Here is a 23,028-nt window from a genome sequence, read left to right as displayed (position 1 = left end):
TGGGGTACAAGGGAGTGAAAAGGGACTATGTATGGATTCAAAGAGTTGGAGGGATAAATACTGGAGTACAGGGGGTGAGAAAAGGGAACACTGAGGTACAGGGAGTGACAAGGGTATATGTGGAGGTGTGGAGGATAAGAAGGTAGAATATTGGGGGTACAAGGAGTGATAAGGGTATATGTGGAGGTACAACAGATGAAAAGGTAGAATATTGGGGTACAGGGATTGACGAAGGAATATGTGGGGGTTCATAGGAAGAGAAGGAGAATATTGGGGGTACAGGCAGATATAAGGGTAAATACAGGAATACAGGGAATGAGAGGTAGAAATCGGGGTACACTGGCTGAAAGTAGGGGTCCAGTGAGCAGGAGGGGTAAATATTAGGATATAGGGGTGAGACAGGTAAATGTAGGATTAGGGGAAGGCTAGAGTAGAACATATAGAGATATGGGGGGATGACAGGGGTAGATATCAGGGTACAAGAGGGTGAAAGGAGATAATAATGCCCATATGTTTCCTCAATCTCCCGCCATGCTGTCAGAGCAGCTGTCACACTCCGTACATTCAACCAATGCCAGCCGGCTGTGCCCCCTCCGCTCCCCGCTTCTCACCCCGGTCTTCCTCCCACCGTCCCCCGGTTAGGCCCCGCTGGATCCCCATTCTCTCCCGGGACTCGCGGCCGGCGCCGGCTTTTGGTTGCCATGGTGACTTCTCACTGAAGCCCGAGGCTGTACGTGGAACTCGTAGATTGGCCAGGCCTGGGTGGAGAAGCCTGAGCAATCGAGTCCGGAAGAGCTGCAAACATGATGAAGCGGTGAGAGACGGCAGAGGGTTATGACTACTGTCCCTTTCATGCTGATTCCCTGACATTCTTTACCCCCTGAGGAAACAACTGGGGTATTAGGAGTGCAGAGAGGGCATCGGATAGTCTACCTCCTGGGGGTAATCAGCACGATCCCCCTAGCACGATCATAGGTTTATCAGGAATACAGAGGGGGCGTAGGATAATCTACCCCCTGGGGTAATCATAGGGGTATCAGTGGTGCAGACACGGCATAACACAATCTACCCCTTGGGGTATAAGTGGTGCAGACATGGCATAACACAATCTACCCCTTGGGGTAATCATTGGGGTATAAGTGGTGCAGACATGGCATAACACAATCTACCCCTTGAGGTAATAATAGGGGTATCAGAATTACATACCTAGAAGAAAATATCTATGTCCATGAAAATTATTCTTGCTGCATTTGGATATAACCTGAACTCTGTGTTCTTATTACATGTTAAAGTGACACTACACTCAGGAGTTATATCCTAAAAAATGCATTGAAGAACCTTAACTATTAACAACAATGTATCTTATTTGTGTATCACTCGGCTGTAGATCCTCCAATCATCTCTGAATTGGTGCTGACACTGTCCTTCCTTCTGGAGGGTGACTACTTGTGTTCCCCATGGTCCCTGTGTGTGTTGTAGAGTAGTCACCGCTCCAAGCTCATTCCCGGGATGGGCCACAATCTCATGTTTATTTTACTCATTTGTATTGAGATTGTAGTCCATCCCGGGAGCGAGCTTGGAGCGGTGACTACTCTACAACACACACAGGGACCATGGGGAACACAAGTAGTCACCCTCCAGAAGGAAGGACAGTGTCAGCACCAATTCAGAGATGATTGGAGGATCTACAGCCGAGTGATACACAAATAAGATACATTGTTGTTAATAGTTAAGGTTCAGGAATGCATTTGTAGGATTTAACTCTGGAGTGTAGCGTCACTTTAATCCTACATGACGTAGAGGTGAGGTGTGGAAGAGTTAGAACCACGTCTGTATCGGTTTTGTCAGCAAGAATAGAAAGTGACGGGAAATCCAAAACTTTACAGTTGTCATTGGAACAGGAAATCTTTCAGTGGAGACAACTGTTCAAATGAAAATGATTAAAAGACTGTTTCCCTCCACTTTGAACTCGTATCCTCTTACTTCCTGTTGTGTCCCCAGGACAGGAAGTGAAGAGAAACGTCACCAACGGAACCTAGCAGAAATAAAATGACTGGGGTTTTAATCATTGCCTTCTTTATCCAACTCTAGAAAAAAAAAATCAGATGAAGATCTATTTTAATCTTCATTGACTGACTTCTGTTATTCTGCAGGCAGCAGGAGACGCCGGACGGCACGGGGCTCAGCCCGGAAAGAGTATCTTTTAATTTAACTCTGGTTCACCTCGATCTGAAAGGAGCTCCCCCAAAGGTGTCCTATCTTGCAGAGGTAAACGTTGTCACCATTTTGTGTACTGCATTTGTATAACACGGTGATATGGCGTCCACAAGGCCAGATTTGCAAGACTGTCACTGGCTTGTCAGCAACTCTACCTGTGGTGGTTAAAATATTTTTTTGCAGAGGGACAGAAAGGAGCCGCCTCACACATTAGAGTCCCCCTTTCATAACAGAAGCCCCTCCTTTAACATCATGAGCCCCCCCCCCTTTCACATCAGGGGCTGCCCTTCCACATTAGGGTCCCGGTTTATCATCATGAGCCCCCCTTTTACATCAGAGCCTCCCTTTCACATCAGAGTCCCCACTTTCACCTCAGAGTCCTCCGCTTTCACATTAGAATCCCCCCTTTCACACCACAGTCCCTGTTTTACATCAGAATCCCCCTTTCACATCAGGAGCTGCCCTTCCACATTAGGGTCCCGGTTTAACATCATGAGTCCCCACTTTCACCTCAGAGTCCTCCTCTTTCACATCAGAGTCCCCCCTTTGACACCACAGTCCCCGTTTCACATCAGGCTCACCCTTTTACATGAGAGTCTCCCCTTTGTGTCATGAGTCCCCCTTTCACACCAGAGTCCCATCTTTCACATCAGAGTCCCTGTTTCGCATCAGGAGCTCCCCTTTCACATGAAACTCCTCGTTTTACATCAGGAACCGCCCTGTCGCATCAGAGTCCCCTTCATAATAGATGCTCCCATTCACATCAGAGTCCCACCTTTATATCAGAGCCCCGCCCCCCCCATCATCACACATCGGGGTGGATGTTCAGGAAGCCATTACAACAAAACATTGCATAAACGAATAGTAAAATTGAAAGTGTAAACCAAAAACCTTTTTTTGTTTAGCATGTTTGTCATCACTGTATACAGTTTTATTAAAGTGTATCTAAAAACAAAATACATTTTTTTCCCCTTTTATTTTCACTAGGGATGCACCGATACCGGTATTTTGGTACCGAGTACCGATCATTTTTTTTCGGTACTTGCTGATACCAATTACCGAGTAACGGAAGTCCCATTCAGGAAGCCAGGTAGCGTGTAATGACATGAGGCCCTGCTTTCTGATTGGCCAGGAGGCCGGCTCCATGCTCCCTCGTCATGAGATGACAAGGGAGCAGGAAGCCAGCTTCCCAACCAATCAGAAAGCAGGGCGTCGCGTCATTACACGGTGCCGGCTTCCTGATTGGCCGGCCAGACGGCTCCGGCTGGGTACCGGAGGAAGGCCGCGTCATCGCTGGAGAGGCCCCGGGGGTGACAGGCTGCACATACTAAGGTAAGGTAACCTTAGCTCACAAGGCCAGCTTCCCGACCAATCAAGAAGCCGGGCAGCGCGTCATTACATGCTGCCCGGCTTCCTGATTGGCCAGGAAGTCGGCACCATGTCCATGCTCTCTCATCACAAGTGACGAGAGAGCATGGAGCCGCTTCCCGGCCAATCAGAAAGCCGGGCAGCGGGTAATGACGCGCTGCCCGGCTTCCTGATACCGGAAGTACTCGTGCTAGGCATCGGAGCATTTGGACGAGTACTCACCCAAATACTCGGTATCGGCACCGATATCGGTATCAGTATCGGTGCATCCCTAATTTTCACCCGGTGATCCTTTTAGTAATAAAGTTCCTGTCTTAGGGTGACAACTCTCAGCATTTCCTCTTTCAGGCTGAAGTCCCAAAGGGATACATGAAGGCAATGGGCTACATGGCCTGGCAGATGCCACCTTTACCTAACATATCAGTTCTTAGTGGACTGATTTCCATTGCAGTAATGATCCGTTTTTTGTTTTTAACACGCGGATACAATTTCCTCTCCAGGTCCTTCCTCTGTTATCTAGTCTTGGAGCAAACGGTCTTTTGATTGAGTATGAAGACACCTTTCCATATTCTGGAGAACTCCTCCCCCTGCGGGCAGCACATGCTTACAGGTATGCCTGGTGAGAAGACATTACAGCCATTTCAGGTGGGTTTCTTGATGGTGACACAAGTGGAACGTGCCATCTCCATTGGGGGAGCATGTGACAGGGTGACAACACAGAAGCACAGTTAGGAAACAGGGACAGAGCATTGTCTCTCTATAACAGGAAGTGATTAAAGGAGAACTATGGGGTTAGGGCTTTTCCCCATAGTTCTCCTCAGGGTCACGGGAGGACACAAACTAGCGTCCTGCTGTCACCTTAAGCTCAGTATACTGCGAGCTACAGCTCGCGGTATACTGAGACGCCGCAGCTGAAGCGGATCCCGGCGTAGATGACGGGATCCGCCCAGCTGCGTGAGTGACAGCTGGCTCTGCCTATCTAGAGGCAGAGCCAGCTGTAATGCCCCCCCCCCCCGTCCTTTCCGCCAGTCAGCGCTGGAGGATCGGAGCGGGGAGGGTGGAATCCAGCCCCTCCCCTGTCACGGCAGAGAAACGTGACAGGATCGAGAGGTGAGCGAACGCCGGTATGTGTTCGCTCACCTCCCGATCTACTGAGCCGACCTGTGACAGTCTCATTGTCACAGGTCGCCTAGAACTATGAGGTGAGTGAAAAGCACCCCCTCATAGTTCTCCTTTAAACAAGAACCTCCATGGCAGGATTGCCAGTCTGGAAATTACTTTTTTGAAATGACATTTGAAGCTGATTGTAGTGATTGGGCTTAGATCTATTTTAGCTGACCAGCAAACATCAAGACTAGTGATGGGCTCGGGCATGTTCGCGGCTCCACGTGCCGAGCCTGCCAGCAAGCTGGCAGCGCCAATCACAAGTACTGAGACATGTTCATGGTCCGCAGCTGCAGAGATCGGGAAATGTCTCAGTGCCTGTGATTGGAGCTTTGCGATGTCAGCTTCCTGGCGGGCTCGGCACGTGGATCTGCAAACACGCCCCGAGCCCATCACTAATCAAGACTGGGTAACACTGGGACTTGGTATGCAATAGATGATTAAAATGATCTGATTTGCTTGTGTCCCACCAGCCCCCAGGAAATCCGAGACATACTGCAGCTGGCACAGCTCCACCACTTTGAAGTTATCCCATTAATACAAACGTTTGGACACATGGAGGTAAGACTGGAGAAATGTTCGATGGCCGGGAATCTTTTGGTCGGCTTCATAAGAATAACATCCGGATGTCTTATTTGCAGTTTGTACTGAAACACAAAGAGTTCTCTCACCTGAGGGAAGTGCCCATGTACCCCAACAGCCTGAACCCCCACAAGGAGGAATCTCTCCGCCTCCTGCAGGTCATGATAGGACAAGTCATGGAGCTTCATCCTGCAGTTCAGTGGCTTCACATCGGCTCTGATGAGGTACGGGAACAGACTTCAGAGGACACGCTAGGTGGTGGTGGTGGTTGTGTACACCTTCTCCATATGTAAGTCTTTTTCAATGGTCATTTCCCAGAAAACGGAAGGTGAAGGGAACCAAGTGACTAAATGGGTCATATGTCATTTATCCTTAATAATTTTTGCTATTACAAAGAGTAGGAAAAATACTGAATGATAGTTTTGTAGCCATTAAAATCTGATTTTAGGGTCCCATCCCACTACGCGAGTTGGGCTGCATTGCTCAGCGCAGGCCCAGTGCAATGACAAGCTGAAATGCATTGGTGTGCATTGAGTGCAAATGGAGCATGCTGCATTCATTAAGGCCTCATTCACTCGAGAAACGGCCGGCACATACAGCTGCGTTCACGGCCGTATCGGGCAGCTCCCGGGAAGAACAGGTGCTGCGTGTGATTAGTATGCAGCCCCTGTTCTTCTATACAGGAGTGCGCCGCCCCACGCTCACCTGCCCTGCACGTCCGTGCAGGTGTCCATACTCGTACGCTGACAGGATGGATCCTGTCTGCGTCCGAGCCAGGACACCCACACCCATACGGACATGCATGGCGGGTGAGCGTGGGGCGGCGTACAGCCGCATACTCCCATAGAGAAGGACAGGGGGCGCATACTAATCATACGCACCACCTGTCCTTCCCGGGAGCTGCCCAATACGGCCGTGCACGGAGCTGTACGTGCCGGCCGTTTCTCGTGTGGACGAGCCCTAAATGTAGTGCAACATACGTCAAGGAAAGTATTTTGGCTCCAGCTGTGAACAAAAAAAAAATCATTGCAATGCAATAGAAAAAAGCATGTCAACTGAAATGCATTCCAGCTCATCAATGCACTCTAAATGCAACACAGGTGGTGTGAATCCAGCCTAATGCTGTGATGTGTGTGAGGGGGAAAAAGAGTTTGTTATTTGTTGCATGGGCATGTTTTAACAGAGAACTATGGGGTAATCTTTTTATCCCATAGTTCTCCTTAGGGTCACGGGAGGACATCTACTAACGTCCTCTTGTGACCCAAGGCTCAGTATATAGCAAGCTATTGCCCACTATATGCTTAGAGCTCCGCAGCCGGGACGCATCCCGACAATACTGTTGAGATCCACCCTGCTGGCTGACTGACAGCGGGCTCTGCCTATCTAGAGGCAGAGCCAGTTGTGCCCGCCCCCTCCTCCGTCTGTTCCTCCAATCAGCGCTGGAGGATCGGAGAGGGAAGGGGAGAATCCCTGCGGTGGAGTGACGGTCAACGCTCTCTGCAGGGAGATGATCAGGAACTGAGTGAGCGCCGGTATGTGTTCGCTCACTTCCTGATCTATAGAGCCGACCTGTGACAGTTTCAATGTCTCTAACGGCTCTAACTATGTGGATGAGTGTAATTCAATCTCCTCATAGTTCTCCTTTAGGCCCCATTCACACTGCGCGATTCGCAAATCGCGCGTTTGTCGCGCGATTTGCATTTTGCGCGATATAGTGTGATTTGCCGCGCGATATCGCACAAATGCTTGCATTGAAAAGCATTGAATCGCGGCAAAATCCGCTCCAAAAAGGGTCCTGCTGTAGCAACACACGACCCACGACAGCAGGACCCTTTGCCCCATTGCCAAGCATTGGAGAGCGATATCGCGCGGTAAATAGCAGCGATATTGCGCGGTAAATAGCCGCGATATTGCGGGAATTACCGCGCGATAAATCGCTCAATGTGAACGGGGCCTTAAGGACCCATAACAAATGGATGGGTCCATACAGCGTACGCATTATATTACAACCCATGTCAACACTTTAAGCATCACGTAACTTCATCTTTGTCATTCTGAACAATGCCCACATTTTATTACATTTGATTACATTTCCAATTCATTTTTAATTCTTATTTTTCTTTGCAGCTATTTCACTGACTGCAGCTGAAATATCTTTCATATGACCAGATCCGTTTAGTAGCTTTCTTCTCTTGTTTTTCTGCAGACATAGTGCTTTGTAGCTGTTATTCTTCCCCGTCTCTTCTTAGGTCTACTACCTTGGCAAAGGAGAAGAGTCTAAGATGAAGATTTCTGAGTGTGGCATTTGTATAGAAGACCTCTTTCTGTCCCATATGAAGAAAGTGGCCAGCTATGTGACCTCCTCCTATCCTAGGGTGCGAGTGATCGCCTGGGATGACATGCTGCGTGGAGCATCCATCCAAACCTTGACAGGTCAGAGGATGTGTCATATTTATAGAGAGTTTTAGAGAAATAAAGTAACTAATACGACCCACTGACAATGGCTAGACAACTAAGGCCCTATTGACACTTGCGACTGGGGCCGATAGCATTAGTCTCATGCCAACAGCTGCAGGGAGAAAATGCTGTACAAAGCAATGACAGCTGAAAGAGGCCATAGCCATTTGCATGTAATTAGAAATGCTGCAATTACCTGCCGACGATGGCACCAGTTAGCAACGGTGTCTGCACTGCCTGTGTAGATCTATATGCTGGGGTGTGTTCCTGACACTCAATAGAGCTGAAGAAGTGGCCTGTATGAGCTACAAAACATCTTCCAACATTACAGAACTATTAAATGTTACTAACTACTATAGGGCCGCAACCAACTAATCGATAATAATCGGCTATGAGAATAGTTATCAACTATTCTCATTATCAATTAGTTGGTTGGATCCCTTAGCTTTCTCCTCCATGCTGGGAGGAGGGCACAGCAAGCAGTGGGCGGGTGCAATAGCCAGCCTTTTGCAATTTGAAATGGCCAATAGCAGGCTGGCTATTGCACAATCCCACTACCTGCTGTATTTTTTTTTCTTTAATCAGAACAGTCCAGGTATTATTATATAAGTGTGTGTGTATTATTCTGCCTCCTGTCTCCTTTAGAGTCTGGAGTTGCACAACTAGTGGAGCCTATGATCTGGGACTACACTCCGAATCTGGATGTTGATGGCAGAAGTAAGTTGAGTCAAATCAGTTTGCTCTTTTATATGTTTTACATAATAAAGAAAATTCATTTAGGATACACACAAGTCGTACATTTTGCCCACTGCTTCCTGTTGATTGGCTGGTAAGCAGACCAGTCACAATTGGGCTGACACAAGTTAGTTGACACATTAGTTCACATTAGTTGTGAAGTATTTTAACAGAGCAGAATTGCTTATAAGTAATGTATATTAGGGATGCACCAATACCGGATCTTCGGTATCGAGTACGAGTACCGATATTTTTATTTTTCGGTAATTACTGCTACCGGAAGTCTCATTGAGTCCTGATTAGCCGGAAAGCTCAGAAGCGTGTAATGACCAGCCAACCGGCTTCCCAATTAGCTAGGATGCCGTCTCCATGCTCCCTTGTTACCAGGTGACGAGGAAGCATGGAGCCAGCTTTCTGGCCAATTAGGAATTGCACGCCTTCCTGGCTAATCAGGGCTTAATGGGGGCAGGTAATGACTCGAAACCTGGCTTCCTGATTGGTCAGGAAGCTGGCTAATCAGGAACAATCATTACACGCTGCTTGGCTTCCTGATTGGCCGGGAAGCCAGCTCCATGCTCCCTCGTCACCAAGTGACGAGGGAGCATAGAGCCGGCTTCCCGGCCAATCAGGAAGCCAGGCAGCGTGTAACAACACGCCTACCGGCTTCCTAATATGGAAGTTCTGGTATCAGGATAGGCATTGGGAGCATATGGGCGAGGACGAGTACTCACCCAAAAACTCAGTATCGGATACCAATACTAGTATCTGTGCATCCCTAATGTATATTTCTCCCCTTATTTAGCTTTACATTCTTTGAATCTCACTCTTTGGTTTGAGTGCGAGTGCGGTCCTACCCAGGAGCTCTGTGAAAAGCTTTGCACTGGCATATATAAAGCTCGGAGCTGAGTTGAACTAAGAGGAATTAATCTCAAGTCCTGGCATACATAAAAGAGACACATTAATGCAGCTCTGTAATCAATAATACAGTAATACATAATTAAAGGAGAACTATAAGGTGAGTGCTTTTCACTCACCTCATAGTTCTAGCCGACCTGCGACAATGAGACTGTCACAGGTCGGCTCAGTAGATCAGGAGGTGAGCGAACATATACTGGCATTCTGTCACGGCTCTCTGCCGTGACAGGGGAGGGGCTCCGATCTGCCAGCGCTGACTGGCGGAACGGACGGGGGAGGGGGCGGGTACAGCTGGCTCTGCCTCTAGATAGGTAGAGCCAGCTGTCACTCACGCAGCTGGGCGGATCTCGACATCGATGTCGGGATCCGCTCCGGTGTCTCGGTATACTGAGCTTAGGGTAACGGGAGGACGCTAGTTTGTGTCTTCCCGTTACCCTAAGGAGAACTATGGGGGAAAGCCCTGACCCCATAGTTCTCTTTTAATTTAAACACAAGCAATGTAAGTAACTGAATTTGACGTGGTATCAGCCTATTGCTGATCTCTGTACTGCAAAGTGGGGAAAGGAGATTCAGCACAAAGAGCTTATTTGTCTGCAATGCTAACCAAGGGACGTGCTGATGGGAGGAGAGAGAAGAGCTCATCAATCATCTGCTTCTCCTTTTTACTGTCCAGTCACAGGATGGGGGAGGGACAGGACCTGTAAGTGTTGCTGTACCGCGGATTAGAAAAATCAGGTCTGCTGCCCTGCCAGATAGGGTTGTACTGTTTGTCGGAGCTGTGTAAATCTCTGGGCTGGGTGGACAAATACAATCCTTTGTATAACATCTTCCTTAAGTGTATTTCATATGTGCATTTAGCCGCTTACCTATAGTTCAGCTTTAGGCACAGCTGCATATTTCCTGGATAGCACTTCATTTATATGTATATATGATATAAAATGTTGCCTGAAGTTGCTTTTTATAAGATATTCCTCTGGAGACTCCATCAGTGCCATTCAGTGTTTGAGTTATCTGTTGTCTCCCCGCAGCTGATCTGATCGAGAAATACTGGCAGTGCGGCTTCCACAAGATCTGGTTGGCCAGCGCTTTTAAAGGTGCAACCGGCCCTTCCCAACTGCTGACCCTTATCGGGCATCATCTGGAAAACCACAGATGTTGGCAGCAGGTTGCCCAGAGAGTGCCACAAGGCATCCTGCAAGGACTGGCGCTGACAGGGTGGCAGCGGTAAGTACATGAGGGGAAGCCATGTTGTCTACCAAAGCAATGTTTAGAATGGAGCTGCTTCGCAATGCACTTGGAACTGGTCATATCATAGGGGCATATGGCACAGGCAACGGCAGCCGATATCACTGCAGCAGCGGCAGTGTTGTCGGCTTACTACAGGAAGTTAGGAGCTCACTGGATTTCTGATAGATCATCAGGTATTTTCCTGTACTTGCAGAGATTCTAAAGTCATAAAACACGGTGACTTGTGAGATGTACTGTATGTGGTTTGTTTTTTTATTTTGCCAAGACATACACTTTAAAGGATAACTGTACCTTTTGAAATAGTTGTCCTTTAAAGGAGAACTATGAGGTGAGTGCTTTTCACTCACCTCATAGTTCTAGCCGACCTGTGACAATGAGACTGTCACAGGTCGGCTCAGTAGATCGGGAGGTGAGCGAACATATACCGGCGTTCGCTCACCTCTCGATCCTGTCACGGCTCTCTGCCGTGACAGGGGAGGGGATGGATTCCCCACTCCCCGCTCCGATGCTCCAGCGCTGACTGGCGGGGGGGAGGGGGCAGGTACAGCTGGCTCTGCCTCTAGATAGGCAGAGCCAGCTGTCACTCACGCAGCTGGGCGAATCTCGGCTGTAGCTCGCGGTATACTGAGCTTAGGGTGACGGGAGGACGCTAGTTTGTGTCCTCCCGTTACCCTAAGGAGAACTATGGGGAAAAGCCCTGACCCCATAGTTCTCCTTTAGGGCCTGCCCCACTTTCCCCCCTGAGTGCAGCCGACCTGGTCCAATACTCCTGCCACTGGTGCAGCAATCTTCACTGACTGACTCAGCCTTCTGACTGGACCTTTTTATAAGTTTGTGACATCATCACTTACAAAGAGAAGCCATAACTATCCCCAGGCACCCAGGGGAGGTATCAAGGATGCGCCATCATTACTTCCTGTCACTGTCCGGCGCCACTAGAACCAACTACAATTCCCATAATACAGTGGGAATAGTAGCTGTCAAAAGGCATTAATGTGGGCAGGATTGTAGGCGCAGGCCAGGAGTCTCCTGACCTGTCAATCATGGTGTTGTTTTATAGTGGGTGGGAAAGACCAGAAGTCTCTAGACCTGTCAATCAAATGCAGTCCTGTAAGTTGGAGGGACAGAGCTGGAGATTGAGATGCCCAGGTCCTCCCACTACAGTTGTCAGTGATATAATTACATTGCTGCTGGTAAAAAAAGAAACACTGGGTGTACATTATATGACCGCTGGTCCAGGAACAGAGTCTTCATGGATCGCCTAAAGGCAGACAGAGTAGGACATAGCCGGACAGGTTGCGGTAGGGAGTTCAGGGATTGAACTACTATGTATCTATGTGCTCAGACTCACTATTCATCTTTCAGGTACGATCATTTCTCCGTCCTCTGCGAGCTGTTGCCGGTTGGAATTCCGTCACTGGCCATCTGTTTGCAGACTATTAAAGAAGGTACGGGATGCTAACCACTGATAACGTTACAGATTATTTCAAAGATATTCGGTAGAGAAATGCGTGGAATCCTCATAGGCACATTGTAATGCATATACGTCAGCTGCTTTACCTGCATGCATTTAGGAGTTTGTAGAGGGGGTGTCACACGTAATGGTCACATCGTCTGGTCTCTCTCCCCAGGATCTTATTCTGAGCACACCGCAGCCTCTGTGAGAAGCATCTTAGGAATGGCGACTCTGGATGTGGAAAACTACATGAGGTCAACTACGTTTCTTTTACCTTTGAGGAAACTAACATCATTTATGTATTTACTACCAGCATTTATATATTGCCGTCAACTTACGCAGCACTTTACATTCAACAATGAAACAAAACAAGAGAGGGGCGCCTTTTCCTAGTGCAGATCAGTTTTATTCAACAATTAAAAGGAGGATGGATAAGTAAATAAGTACTCGCAAAGGTCCTGATGAAGGGGGCGTGCCCCGGAAACGCGTCGACACTCCTATATACCGATCTGCACATAGGACGTATCTGACAGACTGCTACTGCTATCATTCCGGTTCGGTCTCTGCACTGTTCTAAATGCTTGTGAATTCCCTCTTGTGTGAGTACTTATTTACTTATCCATCCTCCTTTTAATTGTTGAATAAAACTGATCTGCACTAGGAAAAGGCGCCCCTCTCTTGTTTTTTTTTTCAGTGTCTTCAGTGTCTCCCTGGCTGTATTGGGGCTGCCTCCTGCATAGATGCCAGCTCTGCCCAAAGTGACCATATATGAAAACCTCTGGCGCTTCCTGATATATCATTTCTGTTTGTTAGCTTACAGTCTAAGCCCTCGTTCACACCTGAACGTTTTGTAGCGCGTTCAACGCTCGACGAACGCTCTACAAAACGCTCAAACATGAAAATCCCATTGTATTCAATGGGTCTGGTTCACACCTTGGCGTATTTCAACCCGTCCGAGCGCGATACAAAACGGCCTACGCCTGAAAAGGTACATGAGCTTCTTTGCGGCGTTTTTGTCTCGCGTCTCCATTGGGATACAGCCAAGTAGCCCTCGGAAACGCGCGTTTTTTTAACCGCGAATCGCGGTAAAAACGCGCGCCGACAATCGCGCATATTCGATACGCCTAGGTGTGAACAGGGCCTAAAGTTCACGTTTCACATGCATACATACGAGGGCCAATTTAGACAGGCACTAATTTATTTTCCAGCATGTCTATGGAGTGTGGGAGGAATCCGGAGTACCCGGAGGAAACCCAGGCAAGCACAGGGAGAACATGCAAACTCCTTCCAGATAGTGTCTTGACTGGAATTCAAAACAAGGAACCCAGTGCGGCAAGGCAGACATGCTAACCACTAAGCCTCTGTACTGCCAACAGCAGCAATGTTTTAGCACACCTGTTTCCTTAAATGGGTCTATTTATAAGAAATTTGCATATAAGCTGCTTGTACATTCCTTCTGTGCGAGGTAACCAGCTGTTACCTTTTGCCCCTGAGAATGGGGCAAAAGCAAATGTTGTCATTATCATCTCTGTTCAGGTGAAACGTCCTTCAATAGGTACATTGAAGTTACAATTCTTGAATCCGCTGGATGGAATGAGCATATAAATATAACTATTGATACTACGGGGATAGATTTAGATGCTCATTCTCTCTAGCGTTCTTTTGAATGGTTTCAGGTAGGGATGAACCAATACCGATACTAGTATTGCTGCCGATACCAAGTATTTGGGCGAGTACTTTTACTCGCCCAAATGCTCGGATACTTACCCCCGATACCAGAACTTCCAGTCAGAGGGAGATCTCGCTCTGACCGGCAGTGCCGGGGAGCATGGAGCCAACTTCCTTTCCAATCAGGAACCCGGGCAGTTGGTTATGACCCGCCTCCCGGCTTCCTTATTGGCTAGGAAGCCAGCTTCACTTGTTGCTAGGCAGCCTGGCTTCCTAACAAATTAGGAAGGTGGGTCATGACGTGCCACCGGGCTTCCTGATTGGTTAGGAAGCCAGGCTGCCTGGCAACAAGTGACGGAGGCTTCCTAGCCAATCAGGAGGCAAATCATGACATGCCACCCAGCTTCCTGATTGGCTAAGAAGCCGGCTTCACTTGTTGCTAGACAGCCTGGCCTTCTGACCAATCAGGAAGCCAGAGGGCACCTAATGACTCGCTGCCCGGGTTCCTGATTGGTCAGGAAGCCAGGCAGCTTGGACAAGTGAAGCTGGTGATCTTTCGCTAGAATACCGGCTTCACAGGCAATCAGGAAGCTGGGCGACGGGTCATGATCCGCCGGCAGACTTCCTGGTAATCGGGGCACCGGTACTCGGTATTGGCGAGTGTGTAAAAAAAAAATATTGGTACTCGATACCGAAAAAACGGTATTGGGGCATTCCTAGTATCAGTAAAACAGCAAAAGGTTTTCCTGGCACACTCACAAGCCAGCATGTATAGAAACTTGTCTCACCACTAAGGTTAAAAACAGAGGTTTAGATACACGTCTTCTGCAGAAAATGTGAAAGCCGCACAGCTGCGCCAAGGCACCTCCACATAGTGCGGTCCTAAAATTGCGTGCAAAATGTTATCTTCTGCCCCGTGTGCTCCAAGATGGAGACTCTCATAGTTTAGAGTTAGGACCACACTATATAGAGGTGCCTTGGCGCGGCTGTGCGGCTTTCACATTTTCTGCAGAAGACGTGTATCTAAACCTCTGTTTTTAACCTTAGTGGTGAGACAAGTTGTTTTACATGCTGGCTTGTGAGTGTGCCAGGAAAGCTTTTTTCTGTTTTACTGTTTAAAGCCCATTCCGTGTGCACCTTGCTGTAAAGCTGGTGACGAATTGATGAGTGCGTTTGTCATTTGTTTTGCTATTCCTAGTATCAGGTCACACATATATACGCTTTAGATACTCATTCACATTTATGAATTCAGATGGAGAGATGGATCCTGTCTCCCTGCCCCATGGGAATGAATGTGTTCTTTTTATTTTCCCATAGTTACACTTTGTTTTTCTCTGCGGTGTATCTTCATTGGCTGTGACTTTGCTTTATTGACATGAAATATATGTATATCTTTTTGTGACAGTGAGGTTACAGGCAGCTATCCCGGCAGTGAGGTCCTGGAGCTCATCACTCAATTTTTCTTCTTCCTGAAGACTCCCACAAGAGAGTTTTTGGATGGGGACAAGTAAGTCCAGGGCACCTTGGATAACATGACAGGCTTAATAATATTTCCCCCCAGTGTTCTTGTTTAAATATTTATCTCTGCTTGTCAAAAAAAAACCTCTGAACAATTCTTCAGCACATCACATCTTTATATCTACTATTATTGCCTGCCCGCTCCTCACCTGCATGAAGCCCGATTTTGTGGGCATTCCTATTGTGTACCTCAAGCAGAGCTCTGTTACTACCTCCCCCTCTGCACTGGCAACCACACTAGCTCAGCACCCTATCGAAACAGGACAATGTGCTACCTGTACTCTGTCCCCAGGATGTGAGACTTCTTCTTTCACTTTTGCCGCCAAATATTTGTTACATGTTCCCATTCACATAGCACAACAATTAAGAAGAACTCCTGGCAGTGCTCACTGCAAGGCTTTAAGTGCTCGTTTTGTCTGGGGAGCTAAAATACTCACCTGAACCATGATTCCGGCTGACTCCTAGACCGCTTCCTTCAGCCTGTCTCCTCCTCTGCTCCATGCAATGAAAAGTTCCTCAGCATCCTCACGTCCAATAAACTGTGTAGGACGTGATGCCTTACTGGACCTTAGACTGCTGGAACGGAGGGAGAGTGAGGCTGAAGGGACCCATCTAGGAACCGGCCGGGATCGAGTTCCGGATGAGTATAACTTCCTAGACAAACTGACCACTTAAAGTGACATTAAACCCTCAGATGTTTTAACATAAAGCAATACTGTAATGTGCGCCTTACTGTAATCCATGGTTGCTTCCCTTCTCTTTGCTGCTCTTCCTTTTTAAATCCTCATGTCTTCTCATGCTTGGGGAGAACTTCGCTTTGCAGCTGAGTGCCTCTTCCTGTAGTGCTGGCTCAGGTTGTGAACCTGCACACAGACACCATGTATCCATTCCAGAGACAAGGCAGTCTGCTGCAAAACAGAAGTTCTGGCCAGCATGAGAACAGATACAGATTTAAAAGGAAGAGCAGCAAAGAGAAGGGAAGCAACCATGGATTACAGTAAGGCACACATTACAGTATTGGTTTATGTTAAAAAATCTGAGGGTTTAATGTCATTTTAACACTTGCAGTGCCGGGGTAGCCCCACTGTAAGGGTTAAGATTTTATGGATGCTAATTGGAATGGAAGCCGGCTTCCCAGCCAATCAGCATGGAACCAGCCAATCAGCATAGAGCCGGCTTCCCAGCCAATCAGCATAGAGCCGGCTTCCCGGCCAATCAGGAAGCCGGGCGGCGACTCATTACTTGCATCCCGGCTTCCAAGGCCAATCAAATTTTTTTACTCACAAATGGGCTCTCGCACCGATCTCTCGTACATCTCCTGGTACCTCTTAAAAGACGGGATGTTATCTGCAGCGGAGGGAAGGCCTCAGGTGCAGACATGACAACTACAGAACTCTTGCAAACGCAGACAAGGTAAGATTACCCGAAATGGAGAAGGTGCCAAACAGCCGGCTCGATGCTGATTGGCTTCCCAGGTAATCAATAAGCCGGGTGGCAGGTAATGACACGCTGCCTGACTTCCTGATTGCCCAAGTAGCCGGCTCCATGTTAGCAGGAGTACCGGTATCATTAAGTACCGAAATAAATATATCGGTACTCATACGCAATATCGAAAAACTGGTATCGGTGCAGCCGTAGTTCTGTTAAATGTACTATTAAAATATTTTTATTATAGCTGTTTAATTAGTGCAAAATATACTAGCTAATCTCTGTAGACTACAGAACACATCCTCACTATGTTAGATGAGGAGAAAGAGAACGTGTTCTGTAATCCTGTCCTAGGGTCACAACACTGCTCCTCCATGGATGTAGTACATTGAGGGAGCATTGCCATCCCAGGACAGGAAGTGCGTTACTAACAGGATCACCAGGTAAAAAACTAAAACCTGGGAAAAAAAGAAAACGAATGCAGCCATTACATTACTGAGGACTGGACTCTGCTATATATTACAATTTTCTTTTTGGGTTTCAATACACTTCAAATGAGTCTGCTAACAGCTTGTTTAAAGTGAATGTAGAAAACCAAAGCAGTTTCTTTAAAGCTGAACGCCACGCACAGCTTCATTTAAATGTACTCCTCAATACCCTCAAAGGACATAAATCTAATTTGTGTGTACCAGATGCCTTAGCAAACCCAGATATTACCATCATCACTGTGCTGTGCATATTCTGTGTAGAGAGCAGAGCTGTGGGAGGATTCCAGCAGGCTCCACCCAGGAAATTACAGGAGGGGGCAGAGACAAGACCAGTCACCCTGCACAAGGAGAGAAAGCAGCAGTGACTGGTCTTTATTACAGAAGGGGGCAGAGACAAGACCAGTCACCATGCACAAGGAGAGAAAGCAGCAGTGACTGGTCTTTATTACAGGAGGGGACAGAGACAAGACCAGTCACCCTGCACATGGAGAGAAAGCAGCAGTGACTAGTCTTGTGGAGTAAACGGGACCCTTCAGAGGAGTCAGTCTTGAGGAGTCATGGGACCTTCAGGAGGAGCCATGGGACCCTTCAGGAGGAACCAGTCTTGAGGAGTCATGGGACCCTTCAGGAGGAGCCATGGGACCCTTCAGGAGGAACCAGTCGTCTTGAGGAGTCATGGGACCCTTCAGAGGAACCGGTCTTGAGGAGTCATGGGACCCTTCAGGAGGAGCCATGGGACCCTTCAGGAGGAACCAGTCTTGAGGAGTCATGGAACCCTTCAGAGGAACCGGTCTTGAGGAGTCATGGGATCCTGTAAAGAAGTTGGAAAATCATCTGGCAGCATCTCAGATCACTCACATATTTTCTAGAGGAGACTCTTCAATCTCTTTGACAGAAATGTTTCTCTGCTCCATAATCTGCATCACCTCACCTGGAAGACAAAGCAAAGGGCACATGAGGTGCAGGTCAGGACAGCCATGGCACAGACCAGTCACTGCTGCTCCCTCTCCTTATGCAGGGCGACTGGTCTTTATTACAGGAGGGGACAGAGACAAGAGCAGTCACCCTGTACAAGGACAGAGAACAGCAGTGAGCGGTCTTTATTACAGGAGGGGGCGGAGACAAGACCAGTCACCCTGCGCAAAGAGAGAGAGAGCAGCAGTGAGCGGTCTTTATTACAGGAGGGGGCGGAGACAAGACCAGTCACCTTGCACAAGGACAGAGAGCAGCAGTGACCGGTCAGTTTCACAGTCCGGTACAGATCTGGAAGAACTCCACAAAGCTCACCGAGAGTCAAGGAAGGATACACATGACTCTTGTATTTAATATTTGCTTATACCAGAGTTCAGCTTTTAAAGGCTTCAGCAATTCTTGCTTTCCCAATACCTTGTAGACTTTGTAGTCCTTGGTGCTCTTATGTAGAAGGCCCTGACACATGCATCGGTAACAACTGTATCTCGTCTTGTATTTGCAGGTTTGTTACCGGCTGGTTCAGCCACTTTCACCGTAAGAGAAAACGTCTCCACCCTATAATGGTGCAGCAGATTGAGCCCCAAGCAGTCAGGTAATGAATACAGGTCATGTCTAGTGGCAGCCATATTGTCATGAACCCAATGGCTCAACCCAACGTGTTTTATTGACATTGTTTAGATCAGCCCTCCAGCTGTGGTGAAACTACAAATCCCATGATGCATCTCTCTCCGAGAGTCATGTCTGTGGCTGTGAGAATCTTGCACTGCCTCATGGGATTTGTAGTTCCACCACAGGTGGAGGGCCAGAGTTTGGCTACCCCTGCTTTGGACATAGGGTACCGGAGGAAAAACATGTGTATTAAAGATGTATTCCATTGCAGTATATTTAATGCTCAACATCACATGTGGGTGTTACTTAGGGCAGTCTCCATGCAAATTCAGCCTGCCTAGGAACGCCCACTCCTTCAGACAGACACCCACCCAACTGATATTTGCATAAGTCCTCCAGAGAGCCAGCCCACTGCTTGCATCAATACTGAGGGCTCTCGAGAGGAGTAATGAGGCAGGGTACTGTGACGGTTTCAGGAAGCTATGTACAGCACACTGCCGGCCCCTCCCACCAGCCATGTACAGCACACTGCCGGCCCCTCCCACCAGCCATGTACAGCACACTGCCGGCCCCTCCCACCAGCCATGTACAGCACACTGCCGGCCCCTCCCACCAGCCATGTACAGCACACTGCCGGCCCCTCCCACCAGCCATGTACAGCACCCTGCCAGCCCCTCCCACCAGCCTTGTACAGCACCCTGCCAGCCCCTCCCACCAGCCATGTACAGCACCCTGCCAGCCCCTCCCACCAGCCGTGTACAGCACCCTGCAAGCCCCTCCCACCAGCCATGAGTCTACCATAAGGTATATGAAGAGGAAGATTAAACTTCAGCTGTAATAATGGAAGCTAACTTTTGTTCCCTTACTATGCAACCATAGCCTGCTGTCCAAATGGACATCCGTATTGGAGGAGCTGCAGACGGCCATGCTGAGGATCTTTCCCTCAGTCACAGTGGAGGAATGGATGGAAGAGAACGCCTTACCGCATTACATGCAGCTTCAGGAATTGGTGGAAGATCTGAACTCTGCCACGGACGTAGGGGGTAATACTGTCCAATAAATGATCTAGGACAGCTCTCTGTTCTTATTCAGAACTCGGTCCACATGTATATCCTGATTGAAAGGGAATCCAAATGTTATATAATATATCTTTGTGAATGCGATCTTAAATGTGAAATAATCGCATCAAATCTCATTAATGTTAAACAACCGACTTGTTTCTACGCATGGTGTAAATGGGGCGGCAGTACTTGTTATACACAAAGCTTGTTCTTGGCAATAGGGATGCACTAATACCGGTTTTTCGGTATGGAGTACGAGTACCGATATTTTGCTTTCGTTGCTCGCTGATACCGGGCAATCAGGAAGCTGGGTAATGACATGCCACCCGGCTTCCTGATTGCCTGGGAAGCCGGCTCCATGTTGTTTGGCTGGCTTGATTGTGATTGGCCGGGAAACTAGCTTCCCAGCCAATCAGGAAGCCTGGAGACGGGTCATTACTCGGCCCCCGGCTACCTGAATGCACAGGAAGCCGGCTTCTTGTTCCCCTACGGCACCGCCAGTCAGAGGAAGCATTCCTAATACTATACTACTCGGTATCGGCACCAATACCGATACTAGTATCGGTGCATTCCTACTTAGCAATGCAACGCTGTAATTGTCCTTAAGGGCCGGTTCACACCACAAAGAGTGTGTTCCCAAGCGTTCGGCCTCTGGAACGTAACCCGGCCGGCTCCCTGCGGGAGGGGGCATGGCTGTGCATTGAAGTCAATGGAACAGCAGCCATGCCCCCCGCCTGCAGTGCGATCGCCGGCACCTGAACGCGTGGCACATCAGTGCCTGTGTTCCGGTCCAGTGCGATCTACAAAAATGCTGCATGCACTATTTTTGCAGATCGCAGTGGACTGGAACGCAGGCACTAATGTGCCACGCATTCGGGTGCCAGCGATCGCACTGCGGGCGGTCTTGCGTTCCCGAACGCTCTGGAACGCACTCTTTGTGGTGTAAACCGGCCCTAAGGGCTTGTTCACACCATCTCTGTATCAGAACTATTTTTTTGTCCGCACCTGAAATGCCTCCCACTGTATACCTATGGTATTTCTGGGCTCTGTTCACACCAGTGCAGTCCGTTCTTGTGCGGGGGAATGCTGCATGCACTATTTCTGGTCTGGAACGCACCAAAATGCATGTAAACGCATCAGAATTGCATGCAAATGCTCTGGACCACACCTGAAGGCACATTTTTGGCTAAAAAAAAATCCTGCATGCATGAAAAACGCACTTCGTTTGCAGAAGCACATTCAAATCTAGTCCAGACATGGTGTGAACAAGCCCTTGCTGTTCCTCTTTCTCAGAGAACGTCTGTGTTTAAAACAAGGAGGCGGCTAAGGCTGATATACTTTAATACTGATGATTACCCATCAGTGGCCCCCAGAAACATGTCAGTACTGCCTGGCGCTGGGCAGAGCCAATAGGGAGCAGTCTAATCTGAGAACTGTGTTTTATATTGACCAGTTTGATTAGACTAGCAGGATTTTTCCCGATTTTATAACTCCTTTAACATATACTGTATATACTGTATGTAAACTGGGAGACGTTATATTTGTAAATCAATGTGGAAAATAAACAATTGCCGTCCTTTCTGTCACATAAAAGGTGAAAACTGTGTTTTCTAATTCTTTTTCTTATCATGGTGCTGCTGATCTCCTCCAGCCTCTTTCAGACACTTCCTGTCTACATGCACTTGCTCCAGTGTCAGCTGCACATCATCGCTCTGCATCGGCTTCCTGATGTTGATAGCGGAGGACCATGGTTGAGCAATGATCGGCAGCATAGCTATTTTAGACTCCATGTGACAGGATGACAATGCCGGAGCGCAGCTGGGAGACGTACAGAGCGTTTGTTGTCACCCTGTAACAGGAAGTGCCTGGACAAGGACCTTAAGCCCTCATTCACACAGGAATCGTCCCGCACGTACAGCTCCGTGCAGGATTGTATCGGGCAGGAAGGACAGGTGCTGCGTGTGATTAGTACGCAGCCCCCGTCCTTCTCTATGGGAGTATGTGGCCGTACGCCGCCCTACGCTCACCCCAAGTGCAGGTCCGTACGGGTGCGGGTGTCCCGGCTCGGATGTAGACAGGATCCATCCCGTCAGCGTACGAGTACGTTCACCCGCACGGGTGTGCAGGGAGGGTGAGTGTAGGGGGGCGTACGGCCGCGTACTCCCATAGCGAAGGACGGGGGCTGTGTACTAATCACACGCAGCACCTGTCCTTCCCGGGAGCTGCCCGATACAGCCCTGCACACAGCACGGAGCTGTACGTGCCGCCCGATTCCAGTGTGAATGAGGTCTAATTTCAAGGTCAGTAGGAATTATTTTACTGAGATTTTAAAAGAACCTATACAAATGTTTCAATGGCGTTAACATGTTAAAGGGGAACTTCAGGCAAAAAAGTATTTAAATATATTCCTCTGTAGCCAAAAAGCTAATAAACCAAATATATATATAAATCTATATACAGTATATTCACATATACATACACACAGTGTACCATTGTACTTATTCTGTGAGTTCTGGTGATTGCTTCATCCATTAAAAGTGGCCTCTGGTAATGATGAGGTGAGAGTGGCCGCATTTGAATGCGACAGTCTGTCGGCATTCCGATCGGTAGATGCATCCAGGGATAGTAATCTATTCCTAACCGCATGTAATCACATCGTATCGCATATGATTACCGTATATACTCGAGTATAAGCCGTCCCGAATATAAGCCGAGGTACCTACTTTTACCAAAAAAAACTGGGAAAAACTATTGACCCGAATATAAGCCGAGGGTGGGAAATGAGGCAGCTACTGGTAGATAGATACCAATAAAATTACATGAATATTTATTTAAAAGAAAAATAACCTAGCTCTGTAAGTGGAAAAGGGGGTACAGGGCTACATATCATGTACTACGGATCATTTAACCCATTCATATTAGCAGAGGATAATTGTAAATCTATTGTTCAGTGCATTCTATATGTAGTATATAGTACATGTACATATAGAGTGCCTGATCTCCGGAGCAGCAGTGACGCGACGCTCGGCGAGGTAAGTAAGATGACGTGCTGGCGCTGACTCGAGTATAAGCCGAGGGGGGCACTTTTCACCCAAAAAAAATGGGCTGAAAATCTCGGCTTATACTCGAGTATATACGGTAC

At 48.1% G+C, this 23,028-nt stretch overlaps 2 protein-coding genes across 2 annotated transcripts in view; one reads left to right on the top strand and one right to left on the bottom strand.

Annotated features, from left to right (window-relative positions):
• The window catches only part of OGFOD3 (2-oxoglutarate and iron dependent oxygenase domain containing 3), a 67,207-nt gene extending 66,482 nt beyond the window's left edge, over window positions 1-725 (bottom strand). The window contains exon 1 of the mRNA XM_018566985.1: window positions 612-725. Within this exon, the coding sequence (XP_018422487.1) occupies window positions 612-703 (92 nt within the window). The 5' untranslated portion in view covers window positions 704-725. The remainder of the gene's footprint in view (window positions 1-611) is intronic.
• Window positions 722-19,885, top strand: HEXDC (hexosaminidase D). The gene is made up of 13 exons (XM_018566973.1): window positions 722-814; window positions 2,154-2,268; window positions 4,086-4,195; window positions 5,223-5,310; window positions 5,391-5,555; window positions 7,581-7,764; window positions 8,434-8,505; window positions 10,467-10,662; window positions 12,052-12,134; window positions 12,318-12,396; window positions 15,216-15,317; window positions 18,719-18,808; window positions 19,705-19,885. The coding sequence occupies exons 1-13, from the start codon at window positions 804-806 to the stop codon at window positions 19,883-19,885; spliced, it is 1,476 nt and encodes a 491-aa protein (XP_018422475.1). The 5' UTR covers window positions 722-803.
• The last annotated feature ends 3,143 nt before the right edge of the window (window positions 19,886-23,028 follow it).

This window comes from Nanorana parkeri, unplaced genomic scaffold (genome assembly GCF_000935625.1).
Source record: "Nanorana parkeri isolate BGI_ZX_2015 unplaced genomic scaffold, ASM93562v1 scaffold994, whole genome shotgun sequence".
Taxonomy (NCBI): domain Eukaryota; kingdom Metazoa; phylum Chordata; class Amphibia; order Anura; family Dicroglossidae; genus Nanorana; species Nanorana parkeri.
This window is presented reverse-complemented; position numbering and strand designations above follow the sequence as displayed.